The 22,778-nt window shown below is 43.7% G+C and overlaps 1 protein-coding gene across 1 annotated transcript in view; it reads left to right on the forward strand.

The window, feature by feature from the left end:
* The first annotated feature begins 3,225 nt into the window (after nt 1–3,225).
* The window catches only part of FAM13A (family with sequence similarity 13 member A), a 234,200-nt gene continuing 214,647 nt past the window's right edge, over nt 3,226–22,778 (forward strand). The window contains exon 1 of the mRNA XM_063458640.1: nt 3,226–3,525. Within this exon, the coding sequence (XP_063314710.1) occupies nt 3,240–3,525 (286 nt within the window). The 5' untranslated portion in view covers nt 3,226–3,239. The remainder of the gene's footprint in view (nt 3,526–22,778) is intronic.

Genomic DNA, 22,778 nt, shown 5'->3' on the forward strand with positions numbered 1-22,778 from the left:
ATATGTATGTGTCTGTATGGCGGTATGTCTCTGTATGCCTGCATGTTTCTGTATGTATGTCCCTGTATGTCTTTGTATGTATGTTTCTGTATGCCTGTATGTGTCTGTATGACGGTATGCCTCTGTATGTATGCATGTCTTTATATGCATTCATGTCTCTGTATGCATGTATGTCTCTGTGTCTGTATGTCTCTGTATGATTATTTCTGCGTTTGTATGACTTTGACTGTGTGACTGAAAAATGATGGCTGTGGCTTGGGAGGAAATACACACAGGTGAAGATGCATTTTTTTTTTTTTTTAAATTTAAAGGAGGGTAAGGGCGCCAAAATGCATCTTCGCTTGTGTAACTAAAAATCCTAGCACCGGCCCTGCTTTGAACCATTTACTAAAGCCGTTGACCTTTCAATTAGCAAAGTGCCTAATGTAATTGAATTATTCAGTTTGCCAGTATAGCAAACAAGCAGGAGAGGGAAGCTAGTTACACAATTTCTGTAGCCTTATGTTTACAAACAGGTTGCTGTCAAATACATATTTCCTGTTAACATTTTGAATCCAAGCATTACTTTTTACACATGTTTAATTTCAGTACCAATTGTACCATAATATGTTCTTTATTTTACTTTGCCACAATGTATGTAACCTCTGGGGGATTTGCCATACTTGGCATCTCATCTTCCACATGAATTCTAATCACAGTTCTAACTAACAATACTTGGGTAGGCTCCTGAGGATTTTACTATTCCAGCATGCTTATATGTGCAAGGACCTCCTATATACTACGGTTTCTACATCCTATGCTAATCCTTTTAGTAAGTACTGGGTATAAAAAGGAATACATTCTGGGTATAGCATTGAACATGTTAGATGTTAAGCATTGGAGTTCTTGGTAATTATCTCCGTGAGGGAACACTCTAATTTTAAAAAATCTAATATATTTATTTTTCATGTTAGTGTGCCTTATTTAGTTTGGAATGCTGGCCCCCTGTTTAACCCCTTAAGGACACATGACGTGTGTGACACGTCATGATTCCCTTTTATTCCAGAAGTTTGGTCCTTAAGGGGTTAAAAAAAGAAAAAGAAAAGTAACAGTTAAACTAACCTATAACCATAGTCTCCACTTGAACCTCCCTTGATGAGATCATTAGTTTAGAATATCTCTGGTCTCATTATAAAGAATCCATTACTTATCTATGAGATGCTTTAGAGGTGTTTGGGTCACCATGCAGTGAGTGATGAGGTCAAACGTGAAAAATAAAAGCCTCAAACGAACACGCAAAGCACCATAACCACTAGAGCACCCTATTTGGTTATCGTGCTAGGAGTGCCCTGACACAGTCCCATTATTGTTTGGCGAACCCTTTTAGAACAGTTTGACAACTTACCTAGGTATTATGGGCACTGTGTCTGGTCTTCTCCTGCATGAAAACCTGGAAGTCTTAATGCTGCTAAAGCAATGCATGGGCCTGCAAGGGGGGGGGGGGGGGGGGGCACTAGAGGCATGCTCTCTGCCAAATGGCATTGTTTTACAATTTAAAGGGAAATAGAATTTGCCAAAACCACTACATTGACATGAAATTGACAAGTGGTCTGGGTGCCTTTACTGGTCCTTTAAATACTATTCAATTATGTATGAAAGTGAGCTCTGATTTGACTTTTACAAATATTTATTTAATTTCATGAGTGCTCCTTTTTATGTATAGTTGTTTTACATACATTGATACAACTTTTAATGGGATAGCAGATTTCCCATTTTTATTCACGGTGATTTACTTTTTATGACAATAGAAGGTCTTGTTGCTTTTATAGTTAAAATATTATTGTCCTGACATCTCTGATTATATCCGTTTATCACTAACTACTACTTCCTACCTTGGCATTGTTATGCTGTAACATGTGGCAATGTTTTGTTTTGTTGACGTATATACTCACTCATGCACTATTTGGAAATGATTTATATCCAAAATGCTTTCAATAAAACTTGTAATGAAAAGAAAATATATACTGTCAGCCCACTATTGTGCACTTTTGTTTTTTCCCCCTTTATCTAAAAATCATGCAGATTGGTAAAAACACTATTTAGTTTTTACTGCCATAAAATGACCTCAGGCCTGGTCATCGTTGTTTAACCCCTGAAGGACACATGACATGTGTGACATGTCATGATTCCCTTTTATTCCAGAAGTTTGGTCCTTAAGGGGTTTAAAAATAACACAAAAATAGGGAACAAACCTTTGTTTCTTCTGAAATGTGTTCATTTATTAGAAGGGAAAAAATTATACCATATTGTATTAAGTGATATGAATTGTATAAATCTATCTTTACTAGTCAGATAAGATTGTACTTTGTTTTTTTATGCACTGTACTTCATCATTTGTCTGTAAACAGTACAGTGTGTTTGGAATGTGTTTTCAAAACTAATTCTACTTTTTTTTATTTTATTTTTTATATATTTTTAAAATACGGATGCTAATTTAGTTACAACTCTTCCACATGTGCGACAGAAAGTCCAATAGATCTCACCATACCACTATATCTCAAACCCTATACTGCACTTATGTTTTGATTTCACATGACATTCCCATATTTTTTGTGTAAAACGGATTTCAGCTAGTACACCTCTATCTGTGAATCAACACTCCACTTCCCTTTTACAACACAAGTGTTATGGACCCAGTGTGAACCCGTGTCTGTTCAGGTCTTGTCCTGTTTACAGGGCCAGACAATGCATGGGGATTTAAACTCTTTAAACACTTGTAATTGTACACTGAGCTGCTTCGCACGCACTGAGTGCTATAGAGGGGGAAAAAAGTAAACAAAAGCTGCTCTACTTATTAAAACCAAACTTCCTGTCCCCAATCCATTGACATGGTTTAACACTCTGTGTGACTGCCAGGGGCATCACATACAGGGTATTGCAGAGTTATACCCCCTTAAGGGTGGAGATGATAATATTAGCCGGCAGCTTTACACGTGTAGTGATGGAAGTTACAATGTAATCATGGTTCCTGCTTGCACAACGTTGTATCAGTGTTGCCTGGATACAGTGTGTGTTCTTCCTGCAAACCCCCAGCTCCATGTCTTAGTTACAGGGAAGTTGTGTGAGAGCCCGCCTCCTGGGGTGCCTGTGTGTGAGAGAGACAGTTCTGGGAGCCCAGCACACAGTTTTCCTTTTTTAAGTTCAGACTGCATTCCTAGGATACCCTTTGTATTTCTTTTTTAGTTGTGCTATGGCAGAAGATGCATGAATTCCTGAGTGTAAATAAGCAGCTTCAGAAAATGCAGCCCCCCATCGTGTCTGCTCATGATTGCTCTCTGTTTCTCTGCTCTTTTAAGCAAAGCAAAGCAGTGGTGAGGCTGAAAGAAGATATGAAGAAGGTGGTGGCACGGCCTGGTAAAGGGCAGCCTGCTGTGCCATGCAAGAGACTGTTTGGAGTGCCCCTTAAGGATCTCATGGAGGAGGGGCTGATGGAGAACGGCGTGCCAAACCTTGTGTGGAATATAGTGGAGTACTTAAGGATGGAAGGTAAAAGTTGCTATTTGTTATTTAGCCTTGTTTTTTTCAATGCCATGTGCTGGTTGGTCCCTAAATGGGAAGGGGATATTGGAATGCTCTGGAGAGTGGTGGTTGCATGACTCCTCCTCCCAGAAGAAGTGACTCATTTAAACAAAACAGCAATTATTTATCCTCCAGGAGAAAAAGTTTCCCAGTTAGAAAAAAATAAAGTTTGCCCAATGTTTACAGAAGGAAAACACGAGTGGTTTTGTTAGTACTTGTTTCACTATAGTAGACATTTTCAGCTAGGGGCATTAAAGAAAATAAAGTTCTAAACATTGGGAAGAGAGGATGGGACAATTATGAATTCTATGTCTGGTTCCATTGTCCATCAATGTCTTCTCGTAAAGAACTATTGTTTGTGATTATCATATCTGCACTTTAAACATTTGTCATGTTTACACCCGCAGGAGACCCTGAGATTACAGGGTCATCTTAATGTGCAATGTGTACTTTGTAAAATAAATTATATATATATCTATATATATATATATATCTATATATATATATATATATATATATATATATATATATATATATATATATAATTTGTTTTATTCTATCTGCCAATGTACCCACACATCACTAATCTGTTAGTTTAGATTTTGTTACGCAAAGGACGTCACAGGGAATAAAAAAAAAAAAAAATAACTCTTCAAAGCTCTTATCAGTCAGTATAATAAAATGGACAGATCAAGTGAAGATTCAATGCAAAAAGTCTCTAAACTATGGATTGTTAGAAGTTTTGTTGCTGTAGAGAATTGCTGAACTAAAAATAATGCTGAGTTGGAGAATTTCATAGATTTGACAATTTTGGCCAACAGTTTGTTATTTTATGATCAATTCCCAACAGCTCCAGGTTTAGTGAATGCATAATTCTGATTTATTTCTTCTCTTACTTAGGTCCAAAAAAATAAATAAATAATAAAAATGTGTCTTTGTTTTGTTTTAAATGCACATTGTAGTCACCAAAAAGATTTTAGTCACACATCCCCTAGCAGTGACTGACACAGCCTGCATGAAAACAAAATGGTTTCATTTTCAATCAGTTGTGACCTTCTTTAAATATTTTTTAAATCATGTTCTGGAAATTAAACTTTAATTACACACAGGACTTCTCCGGGTCTAGCAAGCTATTGACAGAGCAGGAGAGAAGAAATTCTAAATTCAACAGAATTTGCTATAACGGAAGTTCAAACTTTAGACAACACTTTACAGGAAGTCTTTAGAAAGGCAGTGTAAGTCACATAGACCAAAACTGCTTCATTAAAGGACCACTCTAGGCACCCAGACCACTTCAGCTTAATGAAGTGGTCTGGGTGCCAGGTCCAGCTAGGGTTAACTAATTGTTTTATAAACATAGCAGTTTCAGAGAAACTGCTATGTTTATCAATTAGTTAAGCCTTCCCCCTAATCCTCTAGTGGCTGTCTCACTGACAGCCGCTAGAGGCTGTGAAAATCACAGTGAGAGCACGCAAGCGTCCATAGGAAAGCATTATGAATGCTTTCCTATGTGACCGGCTGAATGCGCGCGCAGCTCTTGCCGCGCGTGCGCATTCAGCCGACGGGGAGGAACGGAGGCGGAGAGGAGGAGGAGAGCTCCCCGCCCAGCGCTGGAAAAAGGTAAGTTTTTACCCCTTTCCCCTTTCCAGAGCCGGGCGGGAGGGGGTCCCTGAGGGTGGGGGCACCCTCAGGGCACTCTAGTGCCAGGAAAACGAGTATGCTTTCCTGGCACTAGAGTGGTCCTTTAAGCTGAAGTTTTTTTGTGACTATAGTGTCCCTTTAACCCCTTAAGGACCAAACTTCTGGAATAAAAGGGAATCATGATATGTCAAACATGTCATGTGTCCTTAAGGGGTTAAAGAAATACTATAGGCATCAAAAAAACTTTACCTTAATGAAGCATTTTTTGTGTATAGATCATGCTCCTGCAGCCTCACTGCTCAATTCTCTGCCATTTAGGAGTTAAATCATTTTTGTTTCTGTTTATGATGTCATAGCTACACTTCCCCTAGCTTTGACTCACACAGGCTGTTTAACCCCTTAGTGACCAGGCCATTTTTCAATTGTATTACCGTTAAGGACCAGGGCTCTTTTTACATTTCTGCAGTGGTTGTGTTTAGATGTAATTTGCCTCTTACACATTTACTGTACCCATACATATTATATACCATTTTTCTGGCTAGTAACCCCTTAGTGACCAGGCCATTTTTCAATTGTATTACCGTTAAGGACCAGGGCTCTTTTTACATTTCTGCAGTGGTTGTGTTTAGATGTAATTTGCCTCTTACACATTTACTGTACCCATACATATTATATACCATTTTTCTGGCTATTAAATGTTCATTCTAAAGATACCATCATTTTCATCATATCATATAATGTACTAGAATAAAAAAAGTAAAATATGATAAAAAAACAAACAAAAAAAAAACACAGCTGGCCATCATGCACCCATGTCCCAGTTGGAACATGTCTGAAGCCGACCAATGTAATTCACCTCAGTCAAACTGTATGTTTTTGAAAAGTACACACCCTAGGGCATTTCACATGGTGGCATTTGAACACTTTACATGCACTAATTCTACCACTGTGGTGGAATCTCGGTAAAAATAAATTTAGTAGGCCGAGATTACCACGTGGCATGTGTACGTGCATATGCTGACGTATCGATCAGTTGGTTGCACGAGGCAAGATACGATCAGTAGTGTACGGAGCATGTGCAAGAATACAGGATATAGTATTCCCCCTCCTCCATTGTGCTGGACAAGCCATGCGGTCAAACAGGAAGTTAATTCTTATATTGTATTGATTGGTCAAGAGAATGTGCGGGTGGAGCTTAATATGGGAGGAGTTATATGCCTATATAAGGAGCCTGCACTATTGTCCGGGGCTCAGAATTTGCTGTATTTTGGTGACATTAGTCCCTCTGAGTCCCGATCGGTGATCCAATAAAGAATCTCTTCCTTCCTGAAGAAACCTGTGTCCATCTCTCTGTGCTTGGCTTCCGTCAGTTTCTCCGGTATCATTTGGTGCATTGGCCGGGAAGCTCATCGTTCAACGGTAGCTGAGAGGCAGAGGCGTGAGACGGTCTATCTTTGCCCACGTTCTCTACGGCTGCACCCCTGAACTTCTGCGTGGACCTCCCTTCGTCTCGGCGCCACTGGTCTGTTGTCCAGGAGATCATCGGCCTCTACGTGAGAAGTGCTGGGGTGTCCCCGTCGATGAGTGTGAACTCAGGTTCAGGAACGAGGAGGTAAGACAACTGCTGTTTTAGACGGCAGGACCCGCTAGGGGTATACCGATTGTGCGGTAGGCCCAAAGGGGTTTTTGAATCTGTATCTGCCCCCTCTGTCGGAGGGAAGGAGCGAAGGCGCACCGCTCGATCGAACGCTCTTTAGTCAGACCGTTTGATTCTGTTAGTCAGGCAGGGCGCTCTGGTGTAAAATAAGCCCTAGCCGGACACCGGTGTCTTGTCTAGACTAGCGTTCTAGGGTGTATATTTTGTTCGCTAGGTCGGAGGGACCGGGAGACTAAGCGGCGTCTGTGTAAATTCGGTTCGCTAGTTCTCATCCTATCTGGGCTAAGTGGGAAGGTGTGTAAATTTGGAACCCACTAGACTTTTGATAGTACGACTAAGAGGCGTCTGTGTAAATTCGGTCCTCTAGCTCGCTATATATGTGGTGATTGGGCAGTGTGGCTAACCAAAACGTATGTAGATTGTTTTTAGGTAGTCCATTCAAGGTACTGGCCAATAGTTTAGTTGGGAATTGTAAATGTGTTAACGATTGTTTTAGTAAAGTGTATATCTTGTTAGATAGCGCGAGCTCAGTCGTCTAGCGAGAGTGTTAATAGTGTGTTGCTGTATCATAGTGCACGGTACCATAACCCTGTATATTTACTGACATTGCATAATAAGTACTAATCATTGTCGTCCATTGCATGTTTAACACCATAACCACTAATAATTGTATTGTGACCTTAACTTGTGCTTTGACCTATGCTAACCGTACTGTAACCGCTATTTGTAAAAGACGATGTTACTGGGGTGTGTTATAGACGGGTAATTCATATATAGAGAATTATAGCGTGGGTGACTGTATAGTTACGCCAAAGGGCATAATATTGATTATATAGTGACTGGTGTAGCAGCTGTGTGTGTACGGGAATTCCCTGAGTGTTTATTGTGTTATTGTGTACGTTTCACTTGGTAACCGTACCACGTGGTGCTGTTGCCAAAGGAAACGGGTGTGACTGTTGAATAGTACGCGTGTATAGTAATCGTTGTCAACGACGTTCCATTGTTAAAAATGGGTGCGTCGCAGTCAACGATTCCGGATCCCTTAGGATGTATGGTTAAGAATTTTAAAAAGGGATTCAAAACCTGTGATTTTGGGGTTAAGATGTCTTCTGTGCGTTTAGTTACTTTGTGCACTAGGGAGTGGCCTACTTTGGTTGCGGCATGGCCGCCACGTGGCAGTTTGGATCTAACTCTGGTACAGCGCTTACACGTGGCTGTATCAGGTAGGCCTGAACTTTACGGCCAGTTTCCTTATATTGACTGTTGGAGACAGGCCGTAAATGACTCGCCAAAATGGCTCCAGACATGCCACGAGGAGCAGTGTCGCCTCATGGTAGCTAGGACTTGTTCGTCCACTAGGACTGGTGTTAGGCCCATTTTGGACACGCCCCCTGAGTCCGAGATCCCTTTGCCGCCCCCTTACTTTCCGTTAAGAGGAAGTGACGCAAACGCAGGAAGTCCTGCACCCCTCCCCTCATTACCCCCATCCACTTCCGCTTCCTCCTCCAGTACAGGATCCACCCCCCCTCGTACTAAATCTCCCCTTCCGGAACCAGAACCCACCCCCATTAGAAACGAATATCCTGATTTGGCGCCACTTCAGACTTCCGGTCAAGCTTCATCTAGCTCGGCTCGAAGTGTTCTATTTACGACCTTTTCCCAAAACCAACCTCCCACATCCCCATACCCTATCTCTCCCCGACCGGAAACCATGACTGACGCTTCCCTACGTAGCCCCATCCAAACCCGACAGTTGACTGGTGCCCAACAATTAAAGCATTATCAGATGCCTCTTCGCCTAAATCCCGGGTCAGCTTATATCGATGCCGCAGGTCAAATGGCACACGCTGACCCAGTCTTCGTATATGTCCCATTTACCACTACCGACCTTTTAAACTGGAAGACCCATAATTCCTCGTATACTGAGAAACCACAAGCCATGACTGATCTGTTCACCTCAATAGTACAGACGCATAATCCGACATGGGCTGATTGCCAGCAGTTACTAATGACTTTATTTAACAATGAGGAAAGGACAAGAATAAATCAAGCAGCCATTAAAGCATTAGAAGATAGAGCCCGTGCTTTGAACCAAGCTAATCCAGCAGCATGGGCCGCAACACACTATCCCAATACCGATCCCGATTGGAACGTAAATGGTGCTGATATGGTTCAACTCAGAGCCTATAGAGACGCTATAATTGCTGGCATGAAAGCAGGAGGAAAGAAAGCCATTAATATGTCGAAGACAGTTGAGGTGATTCAGAAAAGCGATGAAGCGCCCAGTGTCTTTTATGACCGATTATTGGAGGCATACCGCTTGTATACCCCCTTTAATCCGGAAGACGCAGACAATTCCCGAATGGTTAACTCCGCCTTTGTCAGCCAAGCATACGGAGATATTAAGCGCAAGCTACAAAAGTTAGAAGGGTTTGCAGGTATGTCCATCACCCAACTAATGGAGGTAGCAAATAAGGTCTATATGAACAGGGATACAGAAAGTAAGAAAGAGGAGGAGCGCAAGATGCGTAAAAAGGCTGATATGCTAGCGGTAGCGATCGCAGGCGTAGATAGACGGGGCCCAGATAGAGGCGATAGTAAGTGGAATGAGGAACCTCTAAGTAGAAATCAGTGCGCTTACTGTAGGGAAGAAGGGCATTGGAGAAATGAGTGTCCGCGAAGAGAACAGTCTGAGAAAGACAGACCTAGGACAGGTTATGGAAATTTTAGAGGCAGAGCGAGAGGTAGAGGAGGCCCCGGAGGGAGTAATGGTTATAGAGGGAGTAATGGGAACAGAGGAAGTGTTAGGGAAGATAGATATATTCCAGCAGCGCAAAGGTCCCGCGATAGAGAAGGTAGGGACTTCGTAGGATTGGCTGACACGGTCATGGAGGACTATTGATACCGACCGGGCTCCATCCCCCTTGGTCGAGCGGAGCCTATGGTCGATGTATCAATAGGGGGGAAAAGGAGTGCGTTCATGATCGACACTGGTGCTGAACATTCAGTGGTGACTAATCTAGTTGCTCCTCCATCTGGAAGGACTATTACTGTGATAGGAGCAACTGGAAGAAGTGCTGAAAGACCGGTTCTTAAAAGTCGACTCTGTACATTGGGAGGCCACGTAGTAAAACACCAATTCCTTTATATGCCTGAATGTCCAGTCCAATTGCTGGGACGTGATATGCTATCAAAATTACAAGCGCAGATTACGTTCCTACCAAATGGAACAACATCTTTAAAGTTTAATGGACCTTCAGGTATTATGACTTTATCCGTACCAAAGGAAGAAGAGTGGCGACTTTATACAGTGTTGACTAGCCAAAACCCTAGGAGTGATGAGACATTGTTTAACATACCAGGAGTTTGGGCAGAGAACAACCCACCAGGACTGGCCCGCAATATTCCACCTATAAAAATTGAACTGAAACTTGGGGTTTATCCAGTGAGCCTAAGACAATACCACATCCCACAGAAGGCTAAGAAGAACATCCAATCCTATCTGGATAAGTTCATACGGTATGGTATCCTAAAATTCTGTACTTCCCCCTGGAACACCCCATTGCTGCCTGTTCAAAAGCCCGGTACAGATGAGTATCGACCTGTACAGGACTTAAGAGCAGTCAATGATGCGGTTGTTAGTATACATCCAGTTGTACCCAATCCATATAACCTGCTTGCTTTAATTCCGGGTGGGGCTACTTACTTCACAGTCTTAGATCTCAAAGATGCCTTCTTTTGCCTCCGAATTGCCGCAGAAAGTCAATGTATTTTCGCTTTCCAATGGGAGAACGCTGTAACGGGCTCAAAACGCCAAATGACTTGGACAAGACTGCCCCAAGGGTTTAAAAATTCACCTACCCTATTTGGTTCAGCCCTAAGTCAAGATTTATTGGATTTCGAGTCTATCCCAGGAGAATGTGTATTGTTACAATATGTAGATGACTTGTTGATAGCAGCAGTTACAAAAGAAAAATGTCAGCAAGCAACGCACGATCTACTACATATTCTCTGGAAGGCAGGATACAAGGTGTCTAGAAAGAAGGCTCAGTTGTGTTTGCCAACTGTCAAGTATCTGGGATTCCATATCTCTGAAGGTCAAAGGATTATGGGGCCAGAGAGAAAAGAAGCTGTCTGCCAAATACCAATACCCAAGAATAGAAGACAAGTACGAGAATTCTTGGGGGCAGCGGGCTTCTGTAGGATATGGATTCCCAGCTATGCGATACTAGCAAAACCTCTGTACGCAGCCATCAAAGGTACAGAGCACGACCCCTTCTTATGGACCCAAGAACAGCAAACGGCATTTGAAGATGTGAAGAAGGCTTTGATGAGTGCCCCAGCATTAGGTCTACCTGATCACACACGACCATTCTACTTATATGTACACGAGCAAAGAAGAATGGCTGTGGGAGTATTGACACAGTACTTGGGATCATGGCAAAGACCTGTTGCCTACATGTCTAAGCAATTGGATGCAGTGGCCAGCGGACTTCCACCTTGTCTAAGAGCCGTAGCTGCAGCCGCCCTGCTAGTAGCTGAAGCTGATAAACTCACTCTGGGTCAAGAACTTTATGTACGAGTTCCACATGCAGTACAGACGTTGTTGGATTACAAAGGAAATCATTGGTTTAGTAACAGCCGTATGACCAAGTATCAAGCAATGTTGTGTGAAAACCCAAGAGTGCATTTAGAGACTGTAAACACCTTAAATCCAGCTACCCTTTTGCCACAACCTACTGAAAGTCAACATGATTGTTTGGAAGTAATGGATGAAGTATTCTCAAGTAGACCAGATCTTCGTGATTTTCCCATCCAGAACCCCGATGTTCAATATTATACCGACGGCAGTAGTTATGTGAAAGAAGGGATCCGCTATGCAGGATATGCAGTAACAACAATAGACAAGGTGATAGAAGCTCGGCCATTGGCAAAAGGAACATCAGCACAAAAGGCAGAATTAATAGCACTAACACGAGCGTTACAATTGGCTGAAGGTTTAAGAGTAAATATCTATACGGACTCTAAGTATGCGTTTTTAACCACTCATGCCCACGGAGCTCTGTATAAAGAAAGAGGACTACTGAATTCAGAAGGCAAAGAAATCAAGTACGCAGCTGAAATCCTACAACTATTGGAAGCAGTGTGGGAGCCGAAAGAAGTCGGTATTATACATTGTCGAGCGCATCTGAGAGGAGATGGTGATGTAACTAAGGGAAATCGGATGGCAGATAGTGCAGCTAAGCGTGCTGCTGAATCAGGAAGACAGGAGTATGTGGGGCATATAGCTGCTCTAATACCAACCCCACTGTCTCAATGGACTCCAGTTTATACAACTCAAGAAGAGGAGTGGTTAAAGACAGAACCGGGAAAGTATTTGGAGAACAAGTGGTATCAGCTAGAAGATGGAAGAATAGTTATACCAGCATCGCTAGCGGTAGAAATTGTCCAAAATTATCATAACGGGACACATTCTGGGAGAGACAGTACTGAAGAATCTCTCCGGAAACATTTCTACATACCAAGATTGTCCAACTTGACTCAGGCCATTGTACGCAGATGTGTAACGTGTGCTAAGAATAATGCAAGACAAGGACCAGTAAAGCCACCAGGAGTCCAGTTTATGGGGGGACTCCCCATGTCCGATCTACAAATAGACTTTACAGTGATGCCTAAATCGGGTGGACATCGTTACCTGCTGGTAATTGTGTGCACCTATTCAGGCTGGGTAGAAGCATGTCCTACTCGTACAGAGAAAGCAGGAGAAGTTGTGAGATTCCTGCTACGAGAAATAATACCCCGATATGGACTACCCTGTTCTATAGGATCGGACAATGGTCCAGCTTTTGTTCACCAGTGCCTACAACAACTGACTCATATGCTTGGTATAAAGTGGAGGCTTCATACTGCATATAGACCCCAGAGTTCTGGTAAGGTAGAGAGAATGAATAGAACTATTAAGAACCAGTTGGCTAAAATGTGTCAGGAAACCCAACTTAAGTGGAACGTTCTCTTACCTATAGCTCTATTGCGAATCCGCAGTACCCCTACCAGAAGGATGGGCCTCTCTCCTTTTGAAATTATGTATGGGCGACCACCTCCCGTACTTGGTAACTTAAGGGGGGATTTGAGTCAGTTGGGAGAAGGAATTACTCGGCAGCAGGTTGTAGAGTTGGGTAAGACTATGGAGGAGGTACAGAAATGGGTACAAGATAGATTACCTGTGAATATTTATCCCCCTGTTCATAATTATCATCCAGGAGACCAAGTGTGGATTAAAGAGTGGAATAATGTACCGTTAGGGCCCAAGTGGAGAGGTCCTTATGTTGTTCTTTTGTCTACCCCTACAGCGATAAAAGTAGCAGAAGTGACTCCGTGGATACATCACTCCAGGGTTAAACCAGCAGCAGTCGATTCTTGGCAAGTTACAGCAGATCCAGAGAATCCCTGCAAGATCCGGTTGAAACGCACTACTCAGTCGGAGTAACGAGGAATTATTGTGGATTACAAATTTTATTGTTACAGGTGTAAGTGAGAAGGCCATAATAAAGCCTGTCCTCTTACCATCACATAGTGTATAAGCCAGGGAAGTCCCGAAGGGACACCTGTGAAGACGAGCAGAACTCCATTCCCTGCAGCCCTCACATCCTGGAAGCTGAGGTTCCATCGCACGGACGAAGACTGAGGATGACGGCGAAAGATGTGCTTTTGATTGTGTTTATTTATATGTGTTTTTATATTCAGGAAGGTAGAGGTACCGACACTCCTAGCTGTGAGGTATGCATTAAGACTACGAGAACAGGTAACCATATTTCCCAAACCCTAATTTGGCATTCACAATACGAATGTAAAGGAGATGTATCAAGATGTAGATACTTAAATATAGACTATAGTGTATGCCATTTAGGAGTAGGAGAACCTAAGTGCTTCAGTCCGGAGTATCAGCCTCGTACAATTTGGTTGACTCTCAGGAATGGAGATCCTCAGGGGACCCTAATTAATAAGACGGTGTTAGAATCCGTATATTCTTCGGGTGTTCTGCTATTTGATGCATGTAAGGCGATATCAAGTGGTAGAAAGCCGTGGAATGTATGTGGGGATCTTAGATGGGAGAGGACGTATGGATCTAACGATAAATATATTTGTCCCAGTAGTAAAAATAAATATGTGAGTCCTAGATGCCCAAATAAAGACTATAACTTTTGCCCATATTGGTCTTGTGTGGGGTGGGCGACTTGGGGACAGACAGTAGATAAAGACATGATAGTGACTAAGTTGCCGACTAGCCCATATTGTAAGTCTATGGAATGCAACCCAGTCCATATACTTATTAATAACCCCGACAAGTTCCTAGATAAGTATGGCAATTTATTTGGGTTTCAGATATACGGGACGGGTTTAGATCCTGGGACATTATTGTTTATAGGGATAGAGACTGATACGGTATCCTCCCAGACTCATCAAGTATACCACTCCTTTTATGAAGAGATGAGTATAGATAATAAGATCCCCCATAGCGCTAAGAACCTGTTCATTGACCTAGCTGAAAGTATTGCCGGTAGTCTTAATGTTACCAACTGCTATGTGTGTGGAGGTACTAACATGGGAGACCAATGGCCTTGGGAAGCAAAGGAGGTAATGTCCGGTTCTGAGGCAGTTGACCAACTAATATCTGCACCAGCCGATTATCATTTGAGTGTTAGAGGTAAATCTGAGTGGAGATTAAAGACCTCCATCATAGGTTATGTTTGCATAGCAAGGAAAGGAATAATGTATAATACTTCTGTAGGAGAATTAACTTGTCTAGGGCAAAAAGCTTATGATGATGATACAAAGAATACAACTTGGTGGTCGGCTTCAAATGTCTCAGAACCATCTAACCCGTTTGCTAGATACGCCAATTTAAAGGATGTGTGGTTTGATTTATCCATCACATCTACCTGGAGAGCCCCAGCAAATTTGTACTGGATCTGTGGTAAGAAAGCCTATTCGGAGCTGCCACAGGACTGGGAAGGGGCATGTGTGTTGGGTATGCTCAAACCATCCTTCTTCTTGTTACCGATTGAAACAGGTGAGACTTTAGGTGTTAAAGTGTATGATGTGAATCATAGGAAGAAAAGGGGACCCTTAGAGATAGGTACCTGGGAAGATAATGAATGGCCTCCCCAGCGTATCATAGATTATTATGGGCCAGCCACGTGGGCTGAGGATGGTACCTTTGGTTATAGAACCCCTATTTATATGCTCAACCGTATTATAAGATTACAGGCGGTGGTTGAGATTATCACTAATGAAACATCACAAGCGCTCAATCTCCTAGTGAAACATAATACCAGGATGAGGACAGCAGTATACCAGAATAGATTAGCCTTGGATTACCTTTTGGCAGTAGAGGGAGGTGTATGTGGGAAGTTTAACCTAAGCAATTGCTGTCTTCAAATAGATGACGAAGGGCAAGCAATAGCTGAGCTTACTAGCCATATGGTTAAACTAGCGCATGTGCCTACTCAGGTATGGAAAGGGTACAATCCAAGTAGTTGGTTTGGTAGCTGGTATGAGTGGTTTGGAGGGCTTAAGGCAGTGGTAGGTGGAGTCCTACTGATTTTACTGTTGTGTCTACTCCTACCGTGTCTTATACCCCTAGTAGTTAGGTCTGTGCAAAGCCTGATAGGAAGTATAGCAGAGAGGAAGGCTGCTGCACAGATAATGGCGATATATAAGTATAGGGCTCTAGATCAGGGAGAACCACTGCAGGAAGATGAGTGTTAAAGATTCACATCATAAGATAAGTCTGGTCTGGTTCAAGGTAACTTGCGGTGTAAGCAAACTAAGGTTATGTGATGCCTCAAGTAATTGTAAAATATCAAGAGGCATCAAAGGGGGGAATGTGGTGGAATCTCGGTAAAAATAAATTTAGTAGGCCGAGATTACCACGTGGCATGTGTACGTGCATATGCTGACGTATCGATCAGTTGGTTGCACGAGGCAAGATACGATCAGTAGTGTACGGAGCATGTGCAAGAATACAGGATATAGTATTCCCCCTCCTCCATTGTGCTGGACAAGCCATGCGGTCAAACAGGAAGTTAATTCTTATATTGTATTGATTGGTCAAGAGAATGTGCGGGTGGAGCTTAATATGGGAGGAGTTATATGCCTATATAAGGAGCCTGCACTATTGTCCGGGGCTCAGAATTTGCTGTATTTTGGTGACATTAGTCCCTCTGAGTCCCGATCGGTGATCCAATAAAGAATCTCTTCCTTCCTGAAGAAACCTGTGTCCATCTCTCTGTGCTTGGCTTCCGTCAGTTTCTCCGGTATCACCACCAGTCTCTGTCAAACGTTTTTGTGGTGTTATTTTTCACTCACACATTCTACTTTGTGCATAGATTCTAAGCTCCTGTTAGGTGTTACTGCCAAAGGACACCACAATATGTACTTGGCATCATCTCCCGAGTACAGCGATAACACTCATGCATACGTTTGTCGGGTTCACTGGGGGGGTGCAAAGCAAAATGTCTGATATGCGTTTTTCAAATTTTATATATCTTGTTTGCCTATCTTGTTTTGAGGGCCTTATCAGATATCCCAATGTATTTTCTTGCCATGAGTGTGCATATATTTGAAAAGTTTACACCCCACAGTAGTTGAAGAACGTGTGTGGAGGTAACTGTTCAATCCTCAATTTTACACACGCACACCGCTATGTGACTGTGATTTAGGAGAGCCCGCTGTTGGTTATTGCAAGAACACACCCCGGGTTGTTTTCTGCGAGGCCTCCTAAGGACACCCATGCCCCCCCCCATGCATTGGTCTGCCAGGATTTGGGGAAGGTACGGTAACAATTGAATGACTTGCCATTTGAGTTGAAATTGAGAGTATGTCTTCTGATAGGCCTATCTTTAGCTTGGGGCTTAACACATACCCCAGTTTTATATATCGCCACAAAAGGGTACATACTTGAAACGTAGACACCCCGAGGTATTGCATGTATGTGGAGTGCTTTGATGCAACTTTTTTTTAGCCAGAAAAAAGCTAAAACAAGTTGAAGAACGTGTGTGGAGGTAACTGTTCAATCCTCAATTTTACACACGCACACCGCTATGTGACTGTGATTTAGGAGAGCCCGCTGTTGGTTATTGCAAGAACACACCCCGGGTTGTTTTCTGCGAGGCCTCCTAAGGACACCCATGCCCCCCCCCATGCATAGGTCTGCCAGGATTTGGGGAAGGTACGGTAACAATTGAATGACTTGCCATTTGAGTTGAAATTGAGAGTATGTCTTCTGATAGGCCTATCTTTAGCTTGGGGCTTAACACATACCCCAGTTTTATATATCGCCACAAAAGGGTACATACTTGAAACGTAGACACCCCGAGGTATTGCATGTATGTGGAGTGCTTTGATGCAACTTTTTTTTAGCCAGAAAAAAGATAAAACAAGTTGAAGAACGTGTGTGGAGGTAACTGTTCAATCCTCAATTTTACACACGCACACCGCTATGTGACTGTGATTTAGGAGAGCCCGCTGTTGGTTATTGCAAGAACACACCCCGGGTTGTTTTCTGCGAGGCCTCCTAAGGACACCCATGCCCCCCCCCATGCATAGGTCTGCCAGGATTTGGGGAAGGTACGGTAACAATTGAATGACTTGCCATTTGAGTTGAAATTGAGAGTATGTCTTCTGATAGGCCTATCTTTAGCTTGGGGCTTAACACATACCCCAGTTTTATATATCGCCACAAAAGGGTACATACTTGAAACGTAGACACCCCGAGGTATTGCATGTATGTGGAGTGCTTTGATGCAACTTTTTTTTAGCCAGAAAAAAGATAAAACAAGTTGAAGAACGTGTGTGGAGGTAACTGTTCAATCCTCAATTTTACACACGCACACCGCTATGTGACTGTGATTTAGGAGAGCCCGCTGTTGGTTATTGCAAGAACACACCCCGGGTTGTTTTCTGCGAGGCCTCCTAAGGACACCCATGCCCCCCCCCATGCATAGGTCTGCCAGGATTTGGGGAAGGTACGGTAACAATTGAATGACTTGCCATTTGAGTTGAAATTGAGAGTATGTCTTCTGATAGGCCTATCTTTAGCTTGGGGCTTAACACATACCCCAGTTTTATATATCGCCACAAAAGGGTACATACTTGAAACGTAGACACCCCGAGGTATTGCATGTATGTGGAGTGCTTTGATGCAACTTTTTTTTAGCCAGAAAAAAGATAAAACAAGTTGAAGAACGTGTGTGGAGGTAACTGTTCAATCCTCAATTTTACACACGCACACCGCTATGTGACTGTGATTTAGGAGAGCCCGCTGTTGGTTATTGCAAGAACACACCCCGGGTTGTTTTCTGCGAGGCCTCCTAAGGACACCCATGCCCCCCCCCATGCATAGGTCTGCCAGGATTTGGGGAAGGTACGGTAACAATTGAATGACTTGCCATTTGAGTTGAAATTGAGAGTATGTCTTCTGATAGGCCTATCTTTAGCTTGGGGCTTATCACATACCCCAGTTTTATATATCGCCACAAAAGGGTACATACTTGAAACGTAGACACCCCGAGGTATTGCATGTATGTGGAGTGCTTTGATGCAACTTTTTTTTAGCCAGAAAAAAGATAAAACAAGTTGAAGAACGTGTGTGGAGGTAACTGTTCAATCCTCAATTTTACACACGCACACCGCTATTTGACTGTGATTTAGGAGAGCCCGCTGTTGGTTATTGCAAGAACACACCCCGGGTTGTTTTCTGCGAGGCCTCCTAAGGACACCCATGCCCCCCCCCCCATGCATAGGTCTGCCAGGATTTGGGGAAGGTACGGTAACAATTGAATGACTTGCCATTTGAGTTGAAATTGAGAGTATGTCTTCTGATAGGCCTATCTTTAGCTTGGGGCTTAACACATACCCCAGTTTTATATATCGCCACAAAAGGGTACATACTTGAAACGTAGACACCCCGAGGTATTGCATGTATGTGGAGTGCTTTGATGCAACTTTTTTTTAGCCAGAAAAAAGATAAAACAAGTTGAAGAACGTGTGTGGAGGTAACTGTTCAATCCTCAATTTTACACACGCACACCGCTATGTGACTGTGATTTAGGAGAGCCCGCTGTTGGTTATTGCAAGAACACACCCCGGGTTGTTTTCTGCGAGGCCTCCTAAGGACACCCATGCCCCCCCCCATGCATAGGTCTGCCAGGATTTGGGGAAGGTACGGTAACAATTGAATGACTTGCCATTTGAGTTGAAATTGAGAGTATGTCTTCTGATAGGCCTATCTTTAGCTTGGGGCTTAACACATACCCCAGTTTTATATATCGCCACAAAAGGGTACATACTTGAAACGTAGACACCCCGAGGTATTGCATGTATGTGGAGTGCTTTGATGCAACTTTTTTTTAGCCAGAAAAAAGATAAAACAAGTTGAAGAACGTGTGTGGAGGTAACTGTTCAATCCTCAATTTTACACACGCACACCGCTATGTGACTGTGATTTAGGAGAGCCCGCTGTTGGTTATTGCAAGAACACACCCCGGGTTGTTTTCTGCGAGGCCTCCTAAGGACACCCATGCCCCCCCCCATGCATAGGTCTGCCAGGATTTGGGGAAGGTACGGTAACAATTGAATGACTTGCCATTTGAGTTGAAATTGAGAGTATGTCTCCTGATAGGCCTATCTTTAGCTTGGGGCTTATCACATACCCCAGTTTTATATATCGCCACAAAAGGGTACATACTTGAAACGTAGACACCCCGAGGTATTGCATGTATGTGGAGTGCTTTGATGCAACTTTTTTTTAGCCAGAAAAAAGATAAAACAAGTTGAAGAACGTGTGTGGAGGTAACTGTTCAATCCTCAATTTTACACACGCACACCGCTATGTGACTGTGATTTAGGAGAGCCCGCTGTTGGTTATTGCAAGAACACACCCCGGGTTGTTTTCTGCGAGGCCTCCTAAGGACACCCATGCCCCCCCCCATGCATAGGTCTGCCAGGATTTGGGGAAGGTACGGTAACAATTGAATGACTTGCCATTTGAGTTGAAATTGAGAGTATGTCTTCTGATAGGCCTATCTTTAGCTTGGGGCTTAACACATACCCCAGTTTTATATATCGCCACAAAAGGGTACATACTTGAAACGTAGACACGCACACCGCTTTTTGACTGTGGAACACACCCCGGGTTTATCACGATTCCGGGAACCTAACACGCTAACAGACACACACACACACACACACACACAGAAAAGGTGCCGTACCGGACCTTAGAGTGGCCGGGCTAAGCACACACAGAATAGTCAGGAGACAAGCCGAGTCAGGGGAACCAGAAAACAGAATAACGAGAAACAAGCCGAGGTCAAAGGGTAGGAGAAAGTCACAAAGTCAGCTTAACAAGCCAGAGAGTTCGTAACCACAAATCACAAGTTCAGAATCAATACTATACAGCAAAGACCACAACAGGGCAGGGAGGAACAGGAAAGGTGAGTATAAATACCCTAGGTTAAATTCTGATTGGATAACTTCCAATCAGAATTAACAATCACATGTGGGAGATATCTAAGCCTCCCACTGTGATTGTGGTACTGTTGCTTTAACGCCGGGTCACTCACGTGACCCCGGCGTTTGCATAAATCAACGACCTTTCAGCGTGCAGCGTTATACATGCTGCCGCTGGGAGGCGTGACGGATGCGAGCGGCGGAGAGGAGACGCCGCTCGCCGACAGGTAGGAGGAGGGGAGACCGCGGGCGGCGATGGACTGAGGGTGAGTGCTGCGAGTTGCGAGCAGCCTCCCCTACTAGCATCCCGCGGACCCCTTACAGGGTTGTTTTCTGCGAGGCCTCCTAAGGACACCCATGCCCCCCATGCACGGGGTAAATGTAACAACCCCCCCCAAAGAAAAAGACACCAAAAAAAAATAACTGAACAGCAAAAAATTAATTAAAAATGGGCCAGCGTGTGGTATCGTTTGAAACAGTCTCCAATGCAGAGTCCAGGCTGCCCAGGGCAATCAGGACAGTAATATACACTGTCTTTTCTCTGCCCCCTCTTAGAACAGACCCTGCATCTTTTTTGGGGACTCTGTTTTGCCGCAGTAGGGGGGATTTTAAAAATAAAATGTGTAGCCCCAACTCTGCTCTCTCCCATCACCGCCCGGGGAGCAGGTGCATCACGGTACAAAATCCCCGAAATGATCTGGAGCTGAAACTGTAAAAATCTCAGTTGCGTCCCGGGGTTTGCTTTTTTGAACAACAAGAAAGCGTTGTGGGTTGCAATCTGCATTAGGTAGATTGCAACCTTTTTGTACCAGGCCCTTGTCTTTCGTATAACTAGGTAGGGCTGCAGCAGCTGATCTGCCAGATCAACCCCACCCATATGACGGTTATAGGCCTTGATGCACACTGGCTTCCTCGTTCTCTCAGCTCTGCCACGTACAGGGACCTCCACAGTCCCCTCAGTGTGGATGGTGGTAAGAAGGTACACATCCTTCTTGTCTCTGTACTTAACTGCCAACAGCTCCTCTTGGCGCAGAGCTGAGGTCTCCCCCCTCCGTAGCCGGGTGCGTGCAAGTTGTCCTGGGAAACCTGTGCTGTTCTTTTTAATTGTGCCGCAAGCTACTGTATCAAAACAGTACAGTAGCTTGAACAAAGGGACACTTGTATAAAAATTGTCAGTATACAAGTGGTACCCTTTGTTCATCAGGGGGAATATCAGGTCCCAGACAATCTTGCCACTGGTTCCCATATGTTCTGGGCAACCTGGAGGGTCAAGGTGGCTATCCTTTCCCTCGTACACCCGGAAGGCCTGAGTATACCCAGTCTCGCTATCACAGAGCTTATACATCTTTACACCATACCTAGAGCGCTTGGAAGGAACATACTGCTTGAATCCCAGCCTTCCCTTATACTTCATCAGGGATTCATCCACGCATATATTCCTTCCAGGTGTATAAGCCTCTGCAAACCTGGCAGCAAAGTGGGTAATCAGGGGGCGGATTTTATACAGCCTGTCAAACTGGGGATGCTCCCTAGGGGGACACAGGCTGTTGTCGCTGAAGTGCATGAAATGCAGAATCATTTCATACCTCTTCCTCGACATACATTGGGAGTAAATGGGGGTAGAGCAGATGGGGCTACTGCTCCAGTAGGAGCGGATGGAGGGCTTCTTTATGATGCCCATCAGCATAGTCAATGCCCAGAATCTTTTAAATTCTGGCACATCGATGGGGGCCCATTGCTGCTTTGCCAAAAAAGAGTCCGTTTTTTTAGCTCGGAATTGATGGGCATATAAATTAGTTTGGGCGACAATGTTCCCCAATACATCATCGCCCAGAAACACCTCCATAAACTGCTGAGGGCTAAATCCTGTGACATCCAAATTAATGCCAGGATTTGCAGTAAAGGATGGGATGTCTGGCCTCTGGTTATGAGGCACTACCCACTCCTCAGCAGTTCTGCCAGCTGGAGCAGCACGTCTCCTTCTGGCAGGGGGACTAGCAGGCACAGATACAACATCACCAGATACATCACTAGCAGTAGACACTGTATCGAGTGATGATGTATCTGAGCACCTGGCAGGGTCAAAATCAGGGTCAGAGTCTGACATAGACGCGTCAGACTCTAGCGCAAGGGTGGCATATGACTGCTCAGCGCGGGTTGTCTTCCGTGACCCGTGTGCCATGATCACAATTGCTTTACTTAGTGACCTGTCACAAAAAAAAAAAAAAATAACCCCTGAAAAAATGAACAGACAGCAAAATAAGTGATGCTGTGCAAGAGCCTGTGATCTGTATAGTGATCACTGGCAGGGCAGGGGTTAATCGTTCTGAAAAGAGCTTTTGGGTCTCAAAAAAGATCACAAAAAAATGAACCCCTAAAAAAAGGCACAAACAGCAGAAAAGATCTGCTGTGC

The sequence above is a fragment of the Pelobates fuscus genome, chromosome 6 (assembly GCF_036172605.1).
Source record: "Pelobates fuscus isolate aPelFus1 chromosome 6, aPelFus1.pri, whole genome shotgun sequence".
Taxonomy (NCBI): domain Eukaryota; kingdom Metazoa; phylum Chordata; class Amphibia; order Anura; family Pelobatidae; genus Pelobates; species Pelobates fuscus.